General features: G+C 40.3%; 1 protein-coding gene across 1 annotated transcript; it reads right to left on the reverse strand.

The window, feature by feature from the left end:
* Positions 1–1,485: 1,485 nt before the first annotated feature.
* Positions 1,486–13,279, reverse strand: LOC306881429 (influenza virus NS1A-binding protein homolog B-like). The gene is made up of 15 exons (XM_079435529.1): positions 12,893–13,279; positions 11,167–11,328; positions 10,698–10,818; positions 9,985–10,157; positions 9,822–9,897; positions 9,563–9,736; positions 9,337–9,462; positions 8,463–8,570; positions 8,116–8,233; positions 7,365–7,589; positions 4,093–4,214; positions 3,890–4,016; positions 3,596–3,727; positions 3,332–3,505; positions 1,486–2,466 (listed from the first exon to the last, which is right to left on the reverse strand). The coding sequence occupies exons 3-15, from the start codon at positions 10,806–10,808 to the stop codon at positions 2,174–2,176; spliced, it is 1,959 nt and encodes a 652-aa protein (XP_079291655.1). The 5' UTR covers positions 10,809–10,818; positions 11,167–11,328; positions 12,893–13,279; the 3' UTR covers positions 1,486–2,173.
* Positions 13,280–20,888: the final 7,609 nt, after the last annotated feature.

Raw genomic sequence — 20,888 nt, forward strand, 5'->3', positions numbered from 1 at the left:
ATTGTTCACATCATTTACTCACCCTCAAGTTGTTCCAAACCTGTATGAGTTTCTTTCTTCTGCTAAACACAAGATGATATTTTGAAAAATGTTGGTAACCAAACAGTTGTTGATAGCCATTGACTTCTATAGTATTTTTCCATGCTATGGATGTCAATGGCTCCTGTCAACTGTTTGATTGCCAACATTTGTGTTCAGCAGAAGAAAAAAACACACATTTGGAACAGCTTGGGGGTGAGTAAATTATGACAGAATGCTCATTTTCAATTGTCCCTTTAAAGTAAACATGAACAAAATATGACCATTTCCTTGATGTACTAAAATAACTAAAACTGAAATTACATTTACATTACATTTTAATTACATTAAAGAATTAACAAAATGTCTTTATAGACATGTACCCAAAAACACAATACAATTACTAGAACTAAAATCAAAATGAAAATAGAAAATATTAATATTATTAAACTCTAATAACATCTCAAATGATAAAACCCTAGTTCATATGGCCTCCTTTTCAATAATTTCAGAAGCATAATATTTCCAGTTTAGTACAGAAATAACAAAATATCTATAAATTTTCTTGAACTATCTGATCCAAGGTCAGCATTCTTGCCACACTGGATCTATCTGTGGTCGATTTTGAACTGGGTTAAATGACCCATCTTTGAGTTCCAGTTGTCTTTGTCATTCTCAGGTCAACTCATTTCACAGTGACACTGACTGACCCATTTACTTAAGAGTGGCCTGTCCTTACATAAGCACAGATATCAGGGGTTTACACTGCTCTGCTCTTTTATGAATGGGGCACGTGACCTGTAGGCCAACTGCCAAGAAACCATTTTACATGAATTTCACAGGCATAGTGCTCTCCGCTACTCATGTACATAATCCTGTAATCTGCATGGTGATGACACAAATGTGGCTTTTTGTAAATGACTGTAGCAGGATTTTACACAGAGTAACAGCTCACTACCAGTTACAAAATACACTGTAACAGTCAGTCACAGGCACTTCTGGTTGCACTTTTCATCAATTAATATCTTAAATTATCCTTTGACTATGTTCTGGCCCGTCATCTAGTGGTGAATTTTTTAGTTTCTTGGCCCGATGCCAAAATAACTTGCCGACCCCTGCTCTAAACACTGATCTCCACACTAAACTGTTCCCACACATCTGTATCATACATTTCCATGACCTTTAGAGTCATTACTGGATTTAAAAAATATATATTTTATATAAGGTGGGGTGGATGTATATTTGCACAGCAAATACAAAGCTTTTTAAATATAGTATTGTTACTATATTTAACCTAGTAAATGTCTACATCTTAATTGAGACATGTTATCCAACAGGCATGCTTTACTCTTCAGAATAATGAAAAAAAAAGCTAAATCTAGCCAAAGCAATATTTTTTAAAAGAACAAAAAACTGATAAAAAAAAAGCTAAATGTTTGGATGATAGATGAAAGCTGACACTCAAATCACTCCAAGTTGAAACGGTTTATTAATTTTTGCATAAAAAGACATTTTTTTTGTTCAGAAATCAGGTGTTTTAAATACAGAAATTAATGAGATGAAACATTAATTGGTGTTAAAAGGCATTATCATCATTGGCTTTTTCAGCATAAAGCAGATACAGATAAGCATCTGTGTAAAAACAGGCCTGCAGCACAAATTCTTTCATAAATGGAATGCATGGTTGTCAGTTTTACATGTTAGACACTTACATAAGTTGTATAAAAATGCTATAAAAAGGCAAAAGATACAATCCCACCGAGGCATTACAGCTCCATTTCAGATGAGCTTTGAGTATTCTGTGGTCTAAGACTTTCTAGCTATACATATAGATCTCATCTTCAATAAGAAAGGCATTAAATCAATGTTAAATCATTCATGATGAACTAAGCACTGCACCATGAACCTCTGCCACAGTTCACATTATAACAATCTAATAAACCTGTTCTCATGACATTAACCATACCAGCCTCAAATATCACTCTGGGTACTGAAAAAAGGAGACAGAGAAAGAATGAAAAAACTATTTACATAGTAATTATGCAATATGCAAAGGCTTCATGTCGCTTCGGGCAACTTCATATAAGCATCTATCAGTTTCTCTCCTCAGCACCTAAACAGATGAACATCAGTAAAACACAATCACATTGCAATGTTAGTCAGTTTGAGGAAAGGAGAGATCCAGACCATGTACCATCCTAGTTAATGCCTCTATAAACGGGCTCCACTCATTGTTCTCTGGGTCATATGCCTCCATGGTGTTGAGAAACTCATTGCCATCGAAGCCCCCGACTGCACAGAGCACACCGTTCAGCACAGCGAGCCCCGCGTTGCTCCGAGCTGATGTCATGCTTCCCAGCATCCTCCACTCATTTTTGGCTGGGTCATAGACCTCCACACAGCGCAGAGCGTGAGAGCCATCAAATCCTCCAACCACAAACAGCTTCCCTGAAAGCAGTTGAAATTTACTTAATTGAGGCCAAGCCCTAAATTTGACAAGCTTCAGTTATTTTCCTACCAGTGAGACTTTATAACCCTGCTGGAATAAACGGTCAAACATTTGCTGAAAATTTACTCACCCTCAGGCCATCCAAGATGTAGATATCTCTCTTCATAAGAAGAGATTTGGAAAAAAAAATGCATTACCTGACTTGCTCACCAATGGATCCTCTGCAGTAAATGGGTGCCGTCAGAACAGCTGATGAAAAACAATCACAATAATCCACACTACTCCAGCGAAGCAAAAGCTGCGTGTTTGTAATAAATCCATCGTTAAAGACGTTTTTAACTTTTTAAACATTTATTTTTATCCAGCTAAATTACGAGTCCCTTATCCATAAGGGATAAGGGACCCGTAAGCTTTCTCCAGTGAAATAGTTGTCTTGCCTCAATCAGGAGAGAAATGTGCACAGAATAAAACACCGTCCACTGTCAATGGTGCAAAAGTTTCTAAAATATGGTGGAGAATTTTGAGGTGAAAGAATAACGGGGCTTTTTCACTGGAGGAAGCATAATTATGGATTATGGACTGTTTAAAGTTAAAATGCCTTATTGATGGATTTGTTTCTTACAAACACACAGCTTTTCACAAGACGTTAACTGATGGACTGGAGTCATATGGATTGATGTTTTTATCAGCAGTTTGGACTCTCATTCTTGATGGCACCCATTCACTACAGAGGATCCACTGACAAGCAAGTCATGTAATGCTGAATTTCCAATAAACAAACAAGTTCATCTTCATCTTGGATGGCCTGAGGGCGAGTTGTTATTTTTTTGTGAACTATTCCTTTAAACATGAGTCTGCAGTTACCTTCATACACAACCACACCAGCTCCACGACGGGCCACGTTCATGGGGGCCACCAGGGTCCATGTGTTATTTGCTGGGTTGTAGCGCTCTACTGAGTTTAAGCAGTTCCAGGACTCAGCACCACCTATCACGTACACAAATCCATTTAACTCGCACACTGCCGCCTGGTGCCTCCCTAAACACACACGAGAGAATGTACATGGTGAATCACGCATATTTTACAAATATTAAAGTAATTTCAGAACATAAAACTAATTTGACATACTGATGTTGAGGGATGCACAGCTGGTCCACATTTTTGTCACTGGGTCAAATGAGTCACAATTCTTCAAGCCCTTTTGGCCACAAGGATCAGATCCACCCACCACAAAAAGCTTGTTTTGCAACGAACACACACCTGAGAAGAATAAAGAAGAAAGATTTTTCACTTCTTTACTGTCCCTACTAGGACTGGCAATATAGGTTTTTTTTATTTTCAGCCTTCAGGATCAAACAGAAAAAGCTCATTCAAACAGATTGCAAATATTCAATTCATTGCCTAGTGGGAAATGATGCCTACCTGAATTGCAACGGTTGGTACGGAGCTCAGGAACTTGGATCCACTCATCAGTCTTGGGGTTATACATCTCTCCACAGCTCAGCTCATCTGAGTGACCATTTGAGCCACCCATCACATAGAGCTCACCCTGAGACAAAAACATTAATTTAGCTTTAATGGCAGATGCACCAAAGCTGCTCCAGAATTGGAAACTGTGCCTTTACCATTAGAACAGCCATCTGGAAGCGAGCTCGTGGAGTGCGCATGGGAGCAATGAAAGTCCAGCAGTCCTTCTTTGGGTCATAACACTCCACAGTCCTCAAGCACTCTTCTCTGTTATAGCCACCTGGACAGATATCATTATGAACATCAGATCTGCACACCTAGCTCCCGTTTCTATGAATGACAATTCTCTTTCCCATCTTCTGTCATGCTACATATGTAGTGCTTTCATTTTATATTTGTAAGATATTTTGAAGAAAGTTTGCAACCAGGCTGTTTTGGAGCACCATTGACTTCCATAGTAGGAAAAAAATACTATGGAAGTCAATGGTGCCCCAGAACTACTCTGTTTCCCACATTCTTCAGAATATCTTCCTTTGTGTTCAGCAGAACAAAGACATTCATACAGGCTTGGAACTACTTAAGGGTGAGTAAATGACAGAATTTTCATCTTTGGGTGAACTGTCCCTTTAAAATATGTTGAAGGGAGTTGAGTAATGTACTTTAACTGGAAGCTAAATGTAAGATATTGTATTTTTATCATTATACAGTATCTCACAGAAGTGAGTACACCCCTCACATTTTTGTAACTATTTTATTATCTCTTTTCATGTGACAACACTGAAGAAATGACACTTTTCTACAATGTAAAGTAGTGAGTGTACAGCTTGTATAACACTGTAAATTTGCTGTCCCCTCAAACTAACTCAGCACACAGCCATTTATCTCTAAACCGCTGGCCACAAAAGTGAGTACATCATCTTTAGAAGAGGCTTCCTTCTGGGACGACAGCCATGCAGACCAATTTGATGCAGTGTGCGGCGTATGGTCTGAGCACTGACAGGCTGACCCCCCCACCCCTTCAACCTCTGCAGCAATGCTGGCAGCACTCATACGTCTACTTCCCAAACACAACCTCTGGATATGACGCTGAGCACATGCACTCAACTTCTTTTGTCGACCATGGTGAGGCCTGTTCTGAGTGGAACCTGTCCTGTTAAACCGCTGTATGGTCTTGGCCATTGCTGCAGCTCAGTTTCAGGGTCTTGGCCATCTTCTTATAGCCTACGCCATCTTTATGTAGAGCAGTATGTAGAGCAATTCTTTTTTTCAGATCCTCAGAGAGTTCTTTGCCACGAGGTGTTATGTTGAACTTCCAGTGACCAGTATGAGAAGGTGAGAGCGATAACACACCTGCTCCCCATTCACACCTGAGACCTTGTAACATTAATGAGTCATATGACACCGGGGAGAGAAAATGGCTAATTGGGCCCAATTTGGACATTTTCACTTACGGGTGTACTCACTTTTGTGGCCAGCGGTTTAGATATTAATGGCTGTGTGTTGAGTTAGTTTGAGGGGACAGCAAATTTACACTGTTATACAAGCTGTACACAGGGTTCTTGCACCATTTTAAAAGTAAAATTTAATGCTTTTTAAGACCTTTTTAAAGACCTCAACAAATATAATTTAAGACCCAAAAATGTCATAATTTCTTTGGAATACTCAATTTATTGCCTCCTACAATGGAAATCAAAACTTAAAGTTTTCCATTTGTTATCAATTATGTGCAAGGTGTAAACTCTGCAAAAATACTCTTTCATGAGACCTTTTTTTCCAAATTAGGAGAAAGTATATTAACTAACAATAACCCTTCCAACACTGTTTGGCCAATATAGATGTAAACAAAGCTCACAGTTTTTTTTTTTTGTTCCTTTGTGATGCAGAACAGAGCCAACATAACATACATAAATTGGATTACACTAAACAACACAATGCGTTGCATGAAGGAACCATATAGAATAATGAAAATAACACTTAAAGCGGACTCCATCATGGCTGAGTGGGAGACAGAATAATAATACTTCCAACACTTAAAGCAGTCTCCATCATAAATAAGCTCAATAATGAAAGTCCTCAAAACAGCCTTTTCCAAGCCAAAAAGTTGAATGACTTTGCAAGCTGTGAATCGGGGAACATGGCATGTCATCGTTAGATTTAAATGAATTGTGCCTCGTCACAGTATGGAGAACCCACAGTACTTCTGCCTTTTGGGTGTCTGGCGGTGAAATGAAACTTGTTATAGCTGACTGAGAGGTGGCGTCTGAACTTGTAACGTCGTTAGGTCGTGCTGCAAACAATGCAGGGATTAACCTGGCCCCGCTGTGGCTAGCTGCTGCAACGTACCGCTGATGCTTTCCTCCTTTCATATGCGACTCGACGGCTTTGAGCCCCATGGTCCCTAATGAAAAGGTCTTTTTGCATAATTTACACATTTCCTCATTGTTTTCAGCCGGCGCCAACCACCTCCTAAATGCATCCTCTTCCATCCACTTGTCGTTAAATTTGCACTTCCCCATCTTCTTTGCATTTTGAACCTCACCTCTACAACCGCGTAATAGCGACACGCAGCCTGACGTCAGCGTCTGTAGCCGACGTACCGTAAACAGCTATTAAATCGCTATTAAATCTCATTTCACACCATACTAAAATTAATCAACTATTAGATGTTTTACGGTGGGCCACTGTGCTTTCCCATCGCCATTAAACGCACCGGCAAAAAAATTAATACCTACAGCAACTTTACGGTAAATTTAAGACAATTTAAGACCTTAATTACCCGGATTTTAATTTAAGACATTTTAAGACTTTTTAAGGACCCGCGGGAACCCTGGTACACTCACTACTTTACATTGTAACCCTGGTACACTCACTACTTCACTAACGGGAAGTCGTGGCCTAATGGTTAGAGAGTCGGACTAGTAATCGAAAGGTTGCGAGTTCGAGCCCCCGGCCGGCAGGAATTGTAGGTGGGGGGAGTGAGTGTCCAGCGCTCTCTCCACCCTCAATACCACGACTGAGGTGCCCTTGAGCAAGGCACCGAACCCCCAATTGCTCCCCGGGCGCTGCAGCATGGCTGCCCACTGCTCCGGGTGTGTGTTCACGGTGTGTGTGTGTGTGTGTGTGTGTGTGGGGATTTGTTCACTACTCACTGCTGTGTGTGTGCACTTGGATGTGTGCACTTGGATGGGTTAAACGCAGAGCACCAATTTCGAGTATGGGTCACCATACTTGACAATACGTCACAACTTTTTTTTTTTTTTATTGTAGCAAAGTGTCATTTCTTCAGTGTTGTCACATGAAAAGATAATCTAAATTATTTTTTGAAATAATAAAATATTTACAAAAATGTACTTCTGTGAGATACTGCAACTCTAAGCCCTTTAGTTTCCTGCCCTTTAGGAGTACTTTATCACTCTCTGGGCAAGCATACCTGCAGCAATGAGCTTGCCGTCCAGTTCAGCAGTTCCCAGGCCTGAGCGAGCATAATGCATGGGCTTCAACAGCTTCTCCTGCAGATTTTCTGGTTGAGCCTCAAAGCTCGGGCTCTTCAGCACACATGGCGTAGCAGATGGGGAAGTATGAGGACTGGTGCGGCCGTGAAGGGAGATCACACACAGCACACCTCTCAGAACAGCCAGACACAGGTATGCATTGTCTAGAAAAGAGCCGACAGTGAGGCATAGCCCCTTCACATCCAGGTAATTTAATAACCCCCCATTATAAAAATATATATATAAATATTTTATATTTTATATATATAAAAAAAAACGCTCACAAAAGTTGGAACAGATTTTTTGGGGGGAAAAATTAAGATTTTTACTTATTTTTTTTTTTCTATTTAAATATATTTTAAACACTAATTTATCCATATGATGGCAAAGCTGAATTTTCAGCAGCCATTACTCCAGTCGTTAATGTCACATGATGCTTAATCATTCTAATATACTAATTTGGTGGACTAAAGACATAAATTACTAAAAACTTATTTTAAATAAATGCCATTTTATTCAAAGTACCCCAGAGGAAAAAAACGTGGCTTTCACAAAAATGAAGCACCACAATATTTTTAAACACTAACTAAAAATAAAAATCATTATTACTGATTGAAATAAATTACATTTTAAAAATGTAAAAACGAGTTTCAGAAAGAGATAAAAGCAGGTGAAGCACTATAGACTTACTTGTGGTCTTCTCTGAGGCAATATACTTCCATTCGTGCTTGTTGAACTGGCTGTTGGAGGGAGAGAGGCTGCCAGAGGCACCTGAGCTCATCTCGTCTCTTTCTCGAGGAGGCTTCTTCTGCAAAACCAAACCAGGCAGCTCTAAACCTGCCCAAACTTCAGCCCAAGACTAAACCCATTCCATCCAGTGCCAATACCACCATTTAAGGGGTCTTCCACAGTGCAGAGAGAGCTAAGAGCTCCCTTTTAGTGCAAACCACTTGAAACTTATTAAAATGGGAGCCATGCTATTCTACAGCAAAGAATGCAGTGCACTGTAAGGGGAGGACTGAAAACCAGTCATGTACCTGCACAAACTGGATGTGGTCATCCTCAGAGCTGTAGACCTCTGCCTGCCCATCAAGCAGGCTCCCATCATGCAATTTGTGATCTGCTGAGTAGTACAGCGTTTGCACCTGCAACAACAAAACACCAACAAGACCCATGTGGGTGTTTCCATAAGAACAAAGCAATGTTCTGCCTTGTTCTTTGAAGCAGTAGAGTCAGCTGCAATGAGGGAGGTCCTTGACAACTGTGTGCTGCCTGGACCTTGAGGGAGCCATGACCTTTCACATGTCTATGGTCACTGTGATTGTGGAAATTGCTGGAAGGAAGAGATCATTCCTATGATAAGTAACTTTGCTTCGGGTCAAAGAGCTAAACAAATGATCGCAGCACAGTGGGATTGGAAAAAAGTTGCAAGGCTCTCAGGAACAGTGTGCACAGATGGGAGCATATGGTTTTTGGTAGGTTGACTTAGTACCACTGATGGTTGGTATCTTGCATTCTTCAGGGCTGGACAAATCTGCTGTTGATGCGTATTACTAAACCTACAGGAGACATGGGGAGATCAACGAGGAGCAGCAGCCATTAGAATCTAATTAATAATAGTCCAAAATGCCCTGCTGGGGAGAAAACACTGAGTTACAAAGACAATTCAGGCCAATACAGTCCAGAGATAGGAAGAAAAGGGGGGGAAAAACAGAGACTTAACCTTTGGCTCACCTGGAAAACCAGTTTTTCAGTATTTTGAGGAACACGTACTGCAAAATTTACAAGGTTAAGGGCAAAACCCCTGGGGGCAGGGGATGGGTGGGGAACTCTGAGTCAACCACTGAACAGAAGTTTAGGAGACATGAGCAAAGCAAAAGGAATGGGTACAGAAAAAGCCATAATACTGACCTCTTCCATCAGTTTCTCCAAGGGACCTCCATTCTTCCACAGGCTGCGCTGCACCCAGCTTATCACTTTTGAGTACAGTTTGCCATTACCTGGCAAGTTCAGGTTGTCCTCTAACATAACCTCCAGCTATACAGACACAATTATATACGATATTATAACAAATTAAATGCAAATAACATGCATTTATATATTTTATGTATGTTTTATACAATATATATTTATATACCTTCAGCCGAGGAAGTTTAAGGAAGTCATCCTGTTCTGAGATCTCCTGAAGATGGTCCTGTATAAATGCATCAATCTTGCCCAGAAGCCGCCCATCAGCCATTCTACTAGCAAAGTTGCGGTATGAAATGGCACTCTGGGAGTCCATTTTTGATAGTAGGTAGTCTCCACAGATCTGCAAACAGGATTCAGAAGATTAGGGGACTGAAAAATAGTGTATAGATGAGAAAACTACCATGTAAATGCCTGTACATACATACCTGTTTGACCCTGTCCAATTTGAGCTTATTTGCTGCAGAATACACATTACTAACCAGATCCTTATCTGCCTTCAGTCTGTCAACAGGAAATTATGGGAATCAATGTGTAAAGTTAAGTACGCATAAATAAAAAAAAGTTAAGAGTAAAGTTAAATATATGTACTGGGCTGTGTAGGCATAGTTGAGCAAGATCTCCACAGCATCAGGGTTGAGGTCATCGAATTTTACCAGCGAAACCCCACCCTGTGGCTCAGAGTCAGTATTAAAAATCTCAAATAGGTAAGGACTGCAGCAGGCCAGCACAGCCTTATGGGCCATCAGCTCATGTCCACAGACCTGCAGAAGAACCATTATAAAATATGTTGTAAAAACAGATTTGTGCTACAGAGAGCCTTTATCTACAGTTTAAAAGTATAAGTAATTAATACTTTATTCAGCAAGGATGCATTTACTTGATCAAAAGTGTCAGTAAAATAATTTATAAATGTTACAAAACATTTATATTTATTTCTATTTATCAAATGTATCATGGTTTCCAGAAAAATATGAAATGGCACAATTGTTTTGATGATAATCGGAAACGTTTCCTGAAACTGGAGTAATGGCTGCTGTAAATTCAGCTTTGCCATCATAGAAATAAATTGCATTTTAAAATATACTAACATAGAAAACATACCAACACATAATACAATAAAAAAATAACTAAATATTTGTGTTTTTACCTTATTTTTGATCAAATAAATGCAAACAAAATGAGCGTGAGAAAGAAAAAAAAAGAAAAAAAAAAAACACTTATGACAGATAAAGTACAGCACATGTAAAAATATGGTCATGTTTATTTTTCCCGAAACAAAGGTGGTGGTGGTGGGGTCTTACCTGCAGTCTGACATCACAAAACTGGCCGCTTTTACGCAAAGCATTCATTTTGGCCACAGTAGAATCGAGGAAGCTCTCATCTTCAAATATTAAATATCCGTTGGGAGTCATTTTGTTGGATCTATCAAAGTCAAGGAATCAAACACAGCAAAATGAGAATAACTGCTTTGTATTTACAAATGCAACATGATGAGAAGACCCACATGGAATCATGGAACCACATTTTCTGCAATGACAGTATGGGGATATCTAAAAATGGATTTAAATATGGTATAAAATGTGTTAAACTGAGCTGAGAATGCTACACATATTAGAGGGCATCATCAAAAGCAGCTAAATATTTAATATGAATATGTAAGGAGTGGGGGATGTGACGAGCTCTCTGAAATTATGCAGAAATCTCCACACATTCCTGTAAAATTTCTGTGGTCACAGATTCCATGCAAGTCTGGTGAGGAGACACACTTACCAAACAGGTAACAGAAGAAAGGTTTTGCTCTAAGGCACTTTCAGCAGAGTGTACCACACGCAGGTGTTTCTGGATAAGAGGCAGTGGCGTGACAGGTCGTGTCTGATGTCACTCAGTGGGTTAAAGAATACAAGTACTACCACCTTGACTACACATGATGACCTGAAGAAGTGAAAGATAAATTCACTCAATTCAAACATGACAATTCAACTACAGCTAATAAGAACTCTTTCTTGAGCTTCAATCATATTAGAATGATTTCTGAAAGATCACGTGACACTGAAGACTCGAGTAATTACTGCTGAAAATTCACAGGAACAAAATACATTTCAAAATAAATATTTAAATAGAAAACATTTTTAAATTGTAATTTCACAATACTTCTGCTTTTACCGTATTTAATTAAATAAAAGCAGCCTTGGTAAGCATAAGAGGCTTCTTCAAAACCCTTACTGAACACTGATACAAAAAAACATTATGTTCAGTTTTGCCACAGTCAGCGTCCTCACACTATTTTTTTTACCAATTAATTATTTTAGATTTATATGCTTTCTATAAATATTTTACAACTGTATTTGACTAGAAAGTTATGTACTGATTATAGGAAAATCCCCTGTCTTTTCCAGGCCTGGAAAATCCTAATTAAAACACTGATATTTCTAGACTTTCCTAGGCTGTGGGAAGCCTGAATTTTCGTTTACCAAAACTGTAACCACAAACTTGTATTTTTTTAGTCCATATCAATATCCTCGGTTCATATTATTGCTTTTAACAACTTAGCTTAACTATAAGGATAAACAATTGCAACATTACTGAAACACAAATAAGTGTTCTAAACCTTATACACTACATTTAATGTCTAGAAGTTTTAAGCATCCAGAAAAAAAAAATTATTGAGTGTGTTTTTAATGTTTCCGGGTTTAATGTTTGTTGAAGGCGCGAGACAGCACGCGAGGAGGAACTGCTCCTTCTAGATTAAACCAGTCTCGCTGAAACACACACGTGACTTATCAAACCCGTAAACTGAAAACACAATATAAACATCACATTAAAAGTCTATAGTAGGTCGTGTGACAAAGACAAGATACTGTTTCATTATTGAGGTAAAGTCATCACATATTAAGAGCCAGCTGTATTGTTAAATGGTTCAAACGAAACGAACACTGCGTCATTTATTCACCCAAAAGTTTCCAGAACCCTTTCATTTTTCTGTGGAACTGAACGAAAATGAGGTTTTAGGCAGAACAATAGCCTCAGTCACTATTCACTTTCAATGCATCGTTTTGCTTTATAATGAAAGTAACGTTAAATGGTGACTTGGGCTGTCGTTCTGCCTAAAACCTCATTTTCTTTCAGTTCCACAGAAAAATTTAAATCTGTAACATTTGCTTTCTCCTTTCATTTTCATCTTTATCTTAACGTTAATGTTACGTTACCTCTTCAACGACAATCGGACATCGCTTTGTTTTAAACGGTCTGGGCGGTTAAAGTGCTATTAATTACTCTCAACCATTCACCAAAACAAACAGCCATATGTCATCTAGATATAAAACTGAATATCTGATATCACCCGAAATTCAAGCTGTAGGACAAACGTTTAACGTTAGGTAAAACAGCAAACACATTAAAAGCATGACTTCTCCTCAAACAACATAAACAGCTTCACGAGCTCGACTAACTTCAACCTGCTTTCATTTTCAAACACAAACTAAGTTAAATGTCTTACCGTTTTCCTTTGTCTGTTTATGATGAAAAACATAATTTGTATTTAGAAAAAGGTAGTTCTCAATCCAAAGAAGCGCCGTTTACCAAATGACTCCGAAGTGCGCGCGCTGAACTATGCTGCGTCACTGATGACAACAGCACGATGGGAGGGACAAATAATGGAGCCTATCTCTAACTTGCATATAATATGACACTTTACAAGTAAAATAAACGTTTCTATAAAGAATACTAGTAATACCTGGATCTATATAAAAAGAAAGGCGCCGCTTGTGTGAATATGCAGTGAGCGTGATTGGCTGTGTCTCCAGCATCAGCCATTGTTCAGTTTAATCCCAGTAGCACAGCTCTTGCCCAGCAGCAACCAGAACACAGTGCATTTCATTCATGCAGAACAGATGTGTGCTGACACTGTCTATATAAATATTTTAGGTCTACACTTTGGAGCTGGAGCGAATGCTTGGGGTTTTATGATAGTGTTGTGTCATTTTTAGGCCTATCTCTTGAATCTCAAATGTAATTAATAAATAGGCCTAGATACAAATAAATAAATAATAATAATTCTAAGACATTGCAAGCATTAAAAAAAAAGATTCATCAATTATTTTTACACTGTGGTTCACTGAGACGTCTGGCTGTTTGTAAATCATGTTACCTGCAACATTATCCCTAAAAATCTAATTATTTTAGAGTTTATCTATCATTAAGTCCCAGAATCTTTCTCTCTCTCTAGTCTTACAAATATCAAGGTTAATGGTAGTTTTTTTCAGTGCATAAGTCCACTTCGGACAGGAGGCAAACATTGTGCAGTTTGATAAACACAGAAAATATATGCCAATAAAGACTGCATCGCTGCATTAGAAATGAGTATTAGATGTCATATTTCCTGGGATGCCATTTTGCAATTTGTTCCATTTCCTCTGGAGATGTGTATTATGTAACCACCTCGTCACTGGCACAACTGAAGTGCCTCCACCTCAGCCTGCTGTCTCCATGGTTTCCAGCCATTTAGAAAAAGAAACATATGTAGCCAGACGTGCCTCCTCCTGCCCTCTCTATGGATCCTCTATCCAAACTGTTGTTCAGTTGCGCATGGCTTACATAACACACTCTGCTGAACATGGTTTGACAACATAAGTCATTTTCATAAGTCAAATTCAGGCCTCTAAAAAACATTGTTGATGATATCTGTAGATACACAATTAATCTGATGAATGCTTTTAGTTCTTGTTTATGTTAGGCTTGTAAGAGTTTCATAGTGTAACAGAGTGGAAGATGTCAAGGACTATGAACACAGAAAAATCAAGGTACAGGAATGTACCTAAAAAGGTATAAATGCTTTGTCGCTCCAGCTGTATCCTAGTAGGGTACAGCAATGTACCTCAGAACGTTGGTACATTTTTGTACCTTCTTGTTTGTACCTCTAAAAGAACATGCATGTACCCCTAGTGATAGAAATGTACCTTTGTGTCCTGGTATGGTTTAAAATTACACACTGATATTTTTCCATAGCATTTCACTGAACTGATTTATCCTAAAAAACTTAATATTTCTGAGTGAAAAAGGACAATTGCATGGGGTGATTTAATTGCTTCAGAAGTATTAGGCTTTGTGAGCATTTTTAAATACAAAACACAGAGGCAGTCCATGTTTATCTAATATTCAATGTATAACCTGAGAATTTATGGTAACCCAAACCACCTGAGGAAACCGATTGCCTTAAACCAATTAAGATACGAGTACTATAAACTCATATACATGGAGTTCAATTTACTTTTGTGTATGTTGGCTAATCAATTATTAGAGTAAATTCAATTTATTAATTTTTTTATTCCACTCAGTTTGAATTCAGGTAACAAATCTAACCAAGTCTTAACTACTTGAATGGTTTGAGGAAACCGATTGCCTTCAATGGTTTAAGTTCATCAAACTCAAAGCAATAACGTTACATAAGACTTAGCAAAAACACTGGTAAAAAGAAATCATGACAGAACAGGAGAATTTTAAGTATTTATTGAAACACGCAAGTACAAGTATTTATATAAAACATAAAACAAGCATAAAACAAAATCAGTGGGCTGTTTAGTCAAAAATATAATTTAAGCTATTTTATCAAACTTTTCACCAAACAAGTAAAGACAGCACAAAGGAAATGTTTAAAATCCATTTAAATGTTAAATATAATTAATAGTAATAATAATAATAATAATAAACAACCGCTAAATAGTTTGAAACACAGTGGATAATTTAAAAAAAATAAAGTTTTCCTTACAATTAAAAGCACATTCTATACAAACTTTAAGAGGTTTTTATACTGTAACTAAGGGAATACATTACTGTATTGCAAAAAACAGCACCTGTAAACTGACCCAAGACTTTGCAGACATCATCTTCAAATGCAATTAAAACATCCAATGGGTTTAAAGACAATGTTCCCTCTTCCCTCAGTATAAAACGGGGAAGTCGTGGCCTAATGGTTAGAGAGTTGGACTCGTGATCCAAAGGTTGCAGGTTCGAGTCTCCGGCCGGCAGGAATTGTAGGTGGGGGGAGTGAATGTCCAGTGCTCTCTCCACCCTCAATACCACGACTGAGGTGCCCTTGAGCAAGGCACCGAACCCCCAACTGCTCCCCGGGCGCCGCAGCATAAATGGCTGCCCACTGCTCCGGGTGTGTGTTCACGGTGTGTGTGTGTTCACTGCTGTGTGTGTGCACGTTGGATGGGTTAAATGCAGAGCACGAATTCCGAGTATGGGTCACCATACTTGGCTGAATGTCACTTCACTTCACTTCCCCTTAACAGCAAAGATGGTGACAGCTGCCTTCAGCACCTGATCAGGCTCACTTTTCTAAAGTCAGTAAAACATTTTGTTAGTGTATGTCACCAAATATCATCATATTTAAACAAAGCGGACATCATATTAAAATTTTCATAAATGACAATAAAGGTGTGAAGGATCAGAGAAGTTTTTATTCAATAAGGTATGTGCCCATTTAAAACACTGTAGTACTTTAATTTTAACATCATAACTTCCAAAGTGGTTTATCAGCAGGTTTTTCAGGGCTGAATATAAGCTGAATGTTTTAGAGCAGGGGTCGGCAAGTAAGTTTGGCATCGGACCGAAAAAAAATAAAAAATTCACCACTAGATGACGGGCCAGAACATAGTCAAAGGATAATTTAAGATATTAATTGATGAAAAATGCAACCAGAAGTGCCTGTGACTGACTGTTACAGTGTATTTTGTAGCTGGTAGTGAGCTGTTACTCTGTGTAAAATCCTGCGACAGTCTTTAACAAAAAGCCACATTTGTGTGGCGGTGTCCGATCAGAGTATATGAGCGGAGTGGAGCGTCAACCATTTCCCCTCCGCGCTCCGAGCATTTAATAATCACTCCGCGCTCACTGATATCAGAAAAACCGCTCCGCGTCTAAAGTATTTCACTATGTTTGAAATATCACAGTTCTATGGAAGCCCGTTTCCGCCACTGAATAAAAAAAAAAAATAAAGAAAAAAAGGTTATTGCGACTTTTTATCTCACAATTCTTAATTTTTTTCCCCCACAGAATTATAACAACTTTTTAACTCGGAAGTGCAAGTTTAAATCACGTAATTCTGAGAAAAAAAAAGTCAGCTGAAAATTAGATTAGATTAGATTCAATTTTGTCACTGTGCAGAGTACAAGTACAGAGCCAATGAAATGCAGTTAGCATCTAACCAGAAGTGCAAATAACAAAGTATATAAATAAATATAAAAAAATGTGTATATACATTAAGTTTTATGACATATAGTGCAAGTTATGAGGTGGAGGGGGAGAGACTAGCTCAGTGCAAATGACTGTACATACAATTTAGGTTGCAAGGAAGTATAAACAGAAGGTGCATTATACAGTGAGTATAAATAGAAGGTGCATTATAAGTGAGGTATGTAAGTAGCATATGTTTATATATGGCCAATGACCTTAACGGCATCCGGAGGTAGAAATGTGCAAGGGAATGTGCAAAATATCAGAAATGTGCAAAATAACAGTGGAAACAATACGAACACTGTGAGTGAGGAGTGCAGACAGTTTATTGAACAGTGCAGTTTTTTTTGGGGGGGGGGGGGGGGGGGGGGGGGGTTCCATTAGGTGGTCCATCTTGGATGTAGTGTTCAGCGCCTGAGATTGCAGTTCAGTAGGCTGACAGCTGAGGGAAAGAAACTGTTCCTGAATCTGCTGGCGCGACAGCGAAGACTCCTATAACGTCTCCCAGATGGGAGAGGAGTGAACAGTCTGTGACTGGGGTGAGAGGAGTCTTTGATGATACTTCTCACTCTCCTTAGGCAGCGTTTGTTGTAAATGTCTTTGATGGAGGGTAGCACGACACCAGTGGTGTATTGGGAAGTTTTCACCACCCGCTGGAGGGCTTTCTGGTCCGAAACAGTGCAGTTGCCATACCACACCGTGATGCAGTTTGTGAGAAAGCTCTCAATAGTGCAACGGTAAAAGTTCAGCAGGATGTGGGGGGACAGGTGAGCTTCCCTTAGTTTCCTAAGGAAGTAAAGGCGCTGTCGTGCCTTTTTGATCAGTATGGAGGTATTGAGGGTCCAGGAGAGATCCTCAGAGAGATGGACACCAAGGAACTTGAAGCTCGCCACGCGCTCCACTTCGGTCCCATCAATGTAGATGGGAGTGTGTGTGTGGTCCTTCTTAGTCCGCCGGTGGTCTACAATCAGCTCTTTGGTCTTCTGGGTGTTGAGTGCAAGGTTGTTGTTGGCAAACCACGTTGCTAGATGCTGGACCTCATCCCTGAAGGCTGTCTCATCATTGCCGCTGATCAGGCCTACCACTGTGGTGCCATCTGCAAACTTGATTATGGAGTTAGAGCCATGTACAGATATGCAGTCGTGGGTGAAAAGGGAGTAGCGGATTGGGCTCAGCACACAGCCCTGTGGTACCCCAGTGTTTAGAGTGAGGACGGAGGAGGTGTGGGTACTGATCCTAACTGACTGTGGTCTATGATCCTAACTGACTGTGGTCTATTGGTGAGAAAGTCCAGGGTCCAGTTACAGAGGGAGGGGCTAATGCCAAGATCAATGAGCTTGGAGATCAGTGTGGATGGGATCACTGTATTGAAGGCGGAACTGAAATCAATGAATAGCATCCTGACATATGTGTTGGTTCTGTCCAGGTGCGTCAGGGCAGAGTGGAGAGCTGAGGCGATGGCATCCTTAGCTGATTGAATTCCCCTCTTCAGGCGTTAAACAAGACAACGTGGAGCAAATAACAGCCTAAAATGTTAACTAAGGTTAACAAAACAGCCATTATAAACGCTCCTCAGACCCTTTGCTCACAGGGGCTTCGGCACAATTAGTAAATATACAACAAGATGGCGCCGCGCATGGCAGCCATTGTGCTTGGTTCTCCAGTTGTTTTAGTGTTTTTGTTAGTTTTTCCTGTTTTTTGTTTGTCTAACACGATCAGTTTCACCAAGGAAGAACTGCAGAACACCCCACAAAATCTCCAACCGGTTTTCGATTATTCGGATGTTTTGCTGAACATAGTAGTTGGCGGAGCTGCAGCGCTGTTTAGGCGCTTTAGGACGCGCAGATGGGGGAAGCGAGCCGGTGCGCTCGTGAAGCTCAGACAGTGTGGATTTCGAATGCCGTTGCCTAGCATCCATCTGGCGAATCTCCGCTCTCTACCCAACAAAACGGACGAACTCCTGTTTTCTTGGTTTAACAAGGACTTTTCAAACTCTGCTGCTCTGTGTTTCACGGAAACCTGGCTGAACGACACCATTCCAGACAGCGCCTTACATCTGCCTAATTTCACGCTGATCAGAGCAGATCGCGACGCTGAATCAATGGGGAAATCACGTGGCGGCGGGACATGCTTCTACATCAATGAGAGGCAGTATACAGATGTAACCCTGTTAAAGAATATGTGCTGTTCAGATCTAGAAACGCTTTTCATCAACTGCAAACCTTTCTATTCACCGCGGGAGTTCTGCTCGTTCATTCTCGTGAGTGTCTACATTCCACCGCAAGCACACGTGAGCACAGCTTTACAGAAACTCGCTGATCTGATCACAGACACAGAACAACAACACCCGGACTCTGTTTTAATCATTCTCGGGGACTTCAATAAAGCAAATCTCTCCCGCGAACTGCCAAAATACAGACAGCATGTTACATGTCCCACCAGAGACAGTAATATACTGGATCACTGTAACACAGCGATGAAGGACGCATATCACTCTGTTCCACGTGCAGCTTTAGGACTCTCTGATCACTGTTTGGTTAATCTTATTCCAACCTGCAGGCAGAAACTTAAATCTGTTAAACCTGTATTAAGGACTGTAAAGAGATGGACTAATGACACAGAGCGGGTTTTACAAGCCTGTCTCGACCTTACTGATTGGAGTGTTTTTGAAGCTGCTGATGATCTGGACGAGCTCACAGAGACTGTAACATCATATATCAGTTTCTGTGAGGATATGTGCATTCCTAACAGCACTCATCTAACTTATAACAACGACAAACCGTCGTTCACTGAAAAACTCAGACAGCTCCGTCAGGCCAAAGAAGATGCTTACAGGAATGGGGACAGAGTCTTGTATAAACAGGCCAAATACACACTGAAAAAGGAGATCAGAGTGGCAAAGAGGAATTATTCCGATAAGTTAAGGATCCAACTGCAAGACACCATCCCCCAGCAATGTGGAGAATCAACAAATGGCAGACGATTTTAATGAGTTCTATTGTAGGTTTGAAAAAACACCATTCACATCTCCTGCAACCCCCCCTCTCCCCCATACCTGAACTGCAGATTAGAGAAGATGACGTGCACCAGGTCTTCAAAAAGAACAAGAGAAGGAAGGCACCAGGCCCAGACGATGTAACACCAGCCTGTCTGAAATCCTGTGCCTACCAGCTGGCCCCCATCTTCACACGATCTTCAACAGATCACTGGAGCTGTGTGAAGTCCCCTCATGCTTCAAACGCTCCACCAAAATCCCCATTCCAAAGAAACCCAAAATTACAAGACTTAACGACTACAGACCTGTGGCTCGAACATCTGTGGGCATGAAGTCATTTGAAAAAATGGTTTTGGCTTATCTGAAGGACATCACTGGACCCTTACTGGACCCCCTGCAGTTTGCCTACAGAGCAAACAGGTCTGTGGATGATGCAGTCAACATGGGACTGCATTACACACTGCAATACCTGGACAGACCAGGGAACTTATGTGAGGATTCTGTTTGTGGAATTCAGCTCGGCCTTTAACACTTTCCGTGCCCACTTCCGTCTGTCAGTGGATCAACAGCTTCCTGACAGACAGGCAGCAGCTAGTGAGGCTGGGAAAATACACATACAGCACCCGCACCATCAGCACTGGAGCTCCTCAGGGCTGCATTCTCTGCCCACTGCTCTTCTCCCTCTACACTAACGCCTGCACATCTAAAGACCCCTCTGTCAAGTTCCTGAAGTTTGCAGATGACACCACACTGGCCTCATTCAGGACGGTGACGAGTCTGCTTACAGACAGGAGGTTAAGGAGATGGCTGTCTGGTGCAGTCTTAACAACCTGGAGCTAAACACGCTCAAAACTGTGGAGATGATTGTGGACTACAGGAGAAATCCCCCTGCTCTCCCCCCACTCACCATCATGAACAGCACTGTGACTGCAGTGGAGTCATTCAGGTTCCTGGGCACCCCGATTTCTCAGGACCTGAAGTGGGACATTCACACGGACTCTATTGTGAAAAAGGCCCAGCAGAGGTTGTACTTCCTTCGCCAGCTGAGGAAGTTCAACCTGCCACAGGAGCTGCTGAAACAGTTCTACTCTGCCATTATTGAATCCATCCTCTGCACTTCAATAACTGTCTGGTTTAGCTCAGTTACCAAATCTGACCTCAGAAGACTACAGAGGGTAGTCCGGACTGCTGAGCGAATCATTGGTACAACCCTTCTCACTCTCCAAGAACTGTACTTATCCAGAGTGAGCAAAAGGGCTGG

This window comes from Barbus barbus (genome assembly GCF_936440315.1).
Source record: "Barbus barbus genome assembly, chromosome: 15".
Classification (NCBI taxonomy): domain Eukaryota; kingdom Metazoa; phylum Chordata; class Actinopteri; order Cypriniformes; family Cyprinidae; genus Barbus; species Barbus barbus.

Coding starts and splice junctions, on each gene's coding strand:
- LOC306881429 (XM_079435529.1), bottom strand. CDS start 10,808: ATGACTCCCAACGGATATTTAATATTTGAAGATGAGAGCTTCCTCGAT. Junction 9,898..9,984: donor AACTATGCCTACACAGCCCA/GTACATATATTT, acceptor TCCTGTTGACAG/ACTGAAGGCAGATAAGGATC. Junction 8,571..9,336: donor TGGAGAAACTGATGGAAGAG/GTCAGTATTATG, acceptor TTGTTGTTGCAG/GTGCAAACGCTGTACTACTC.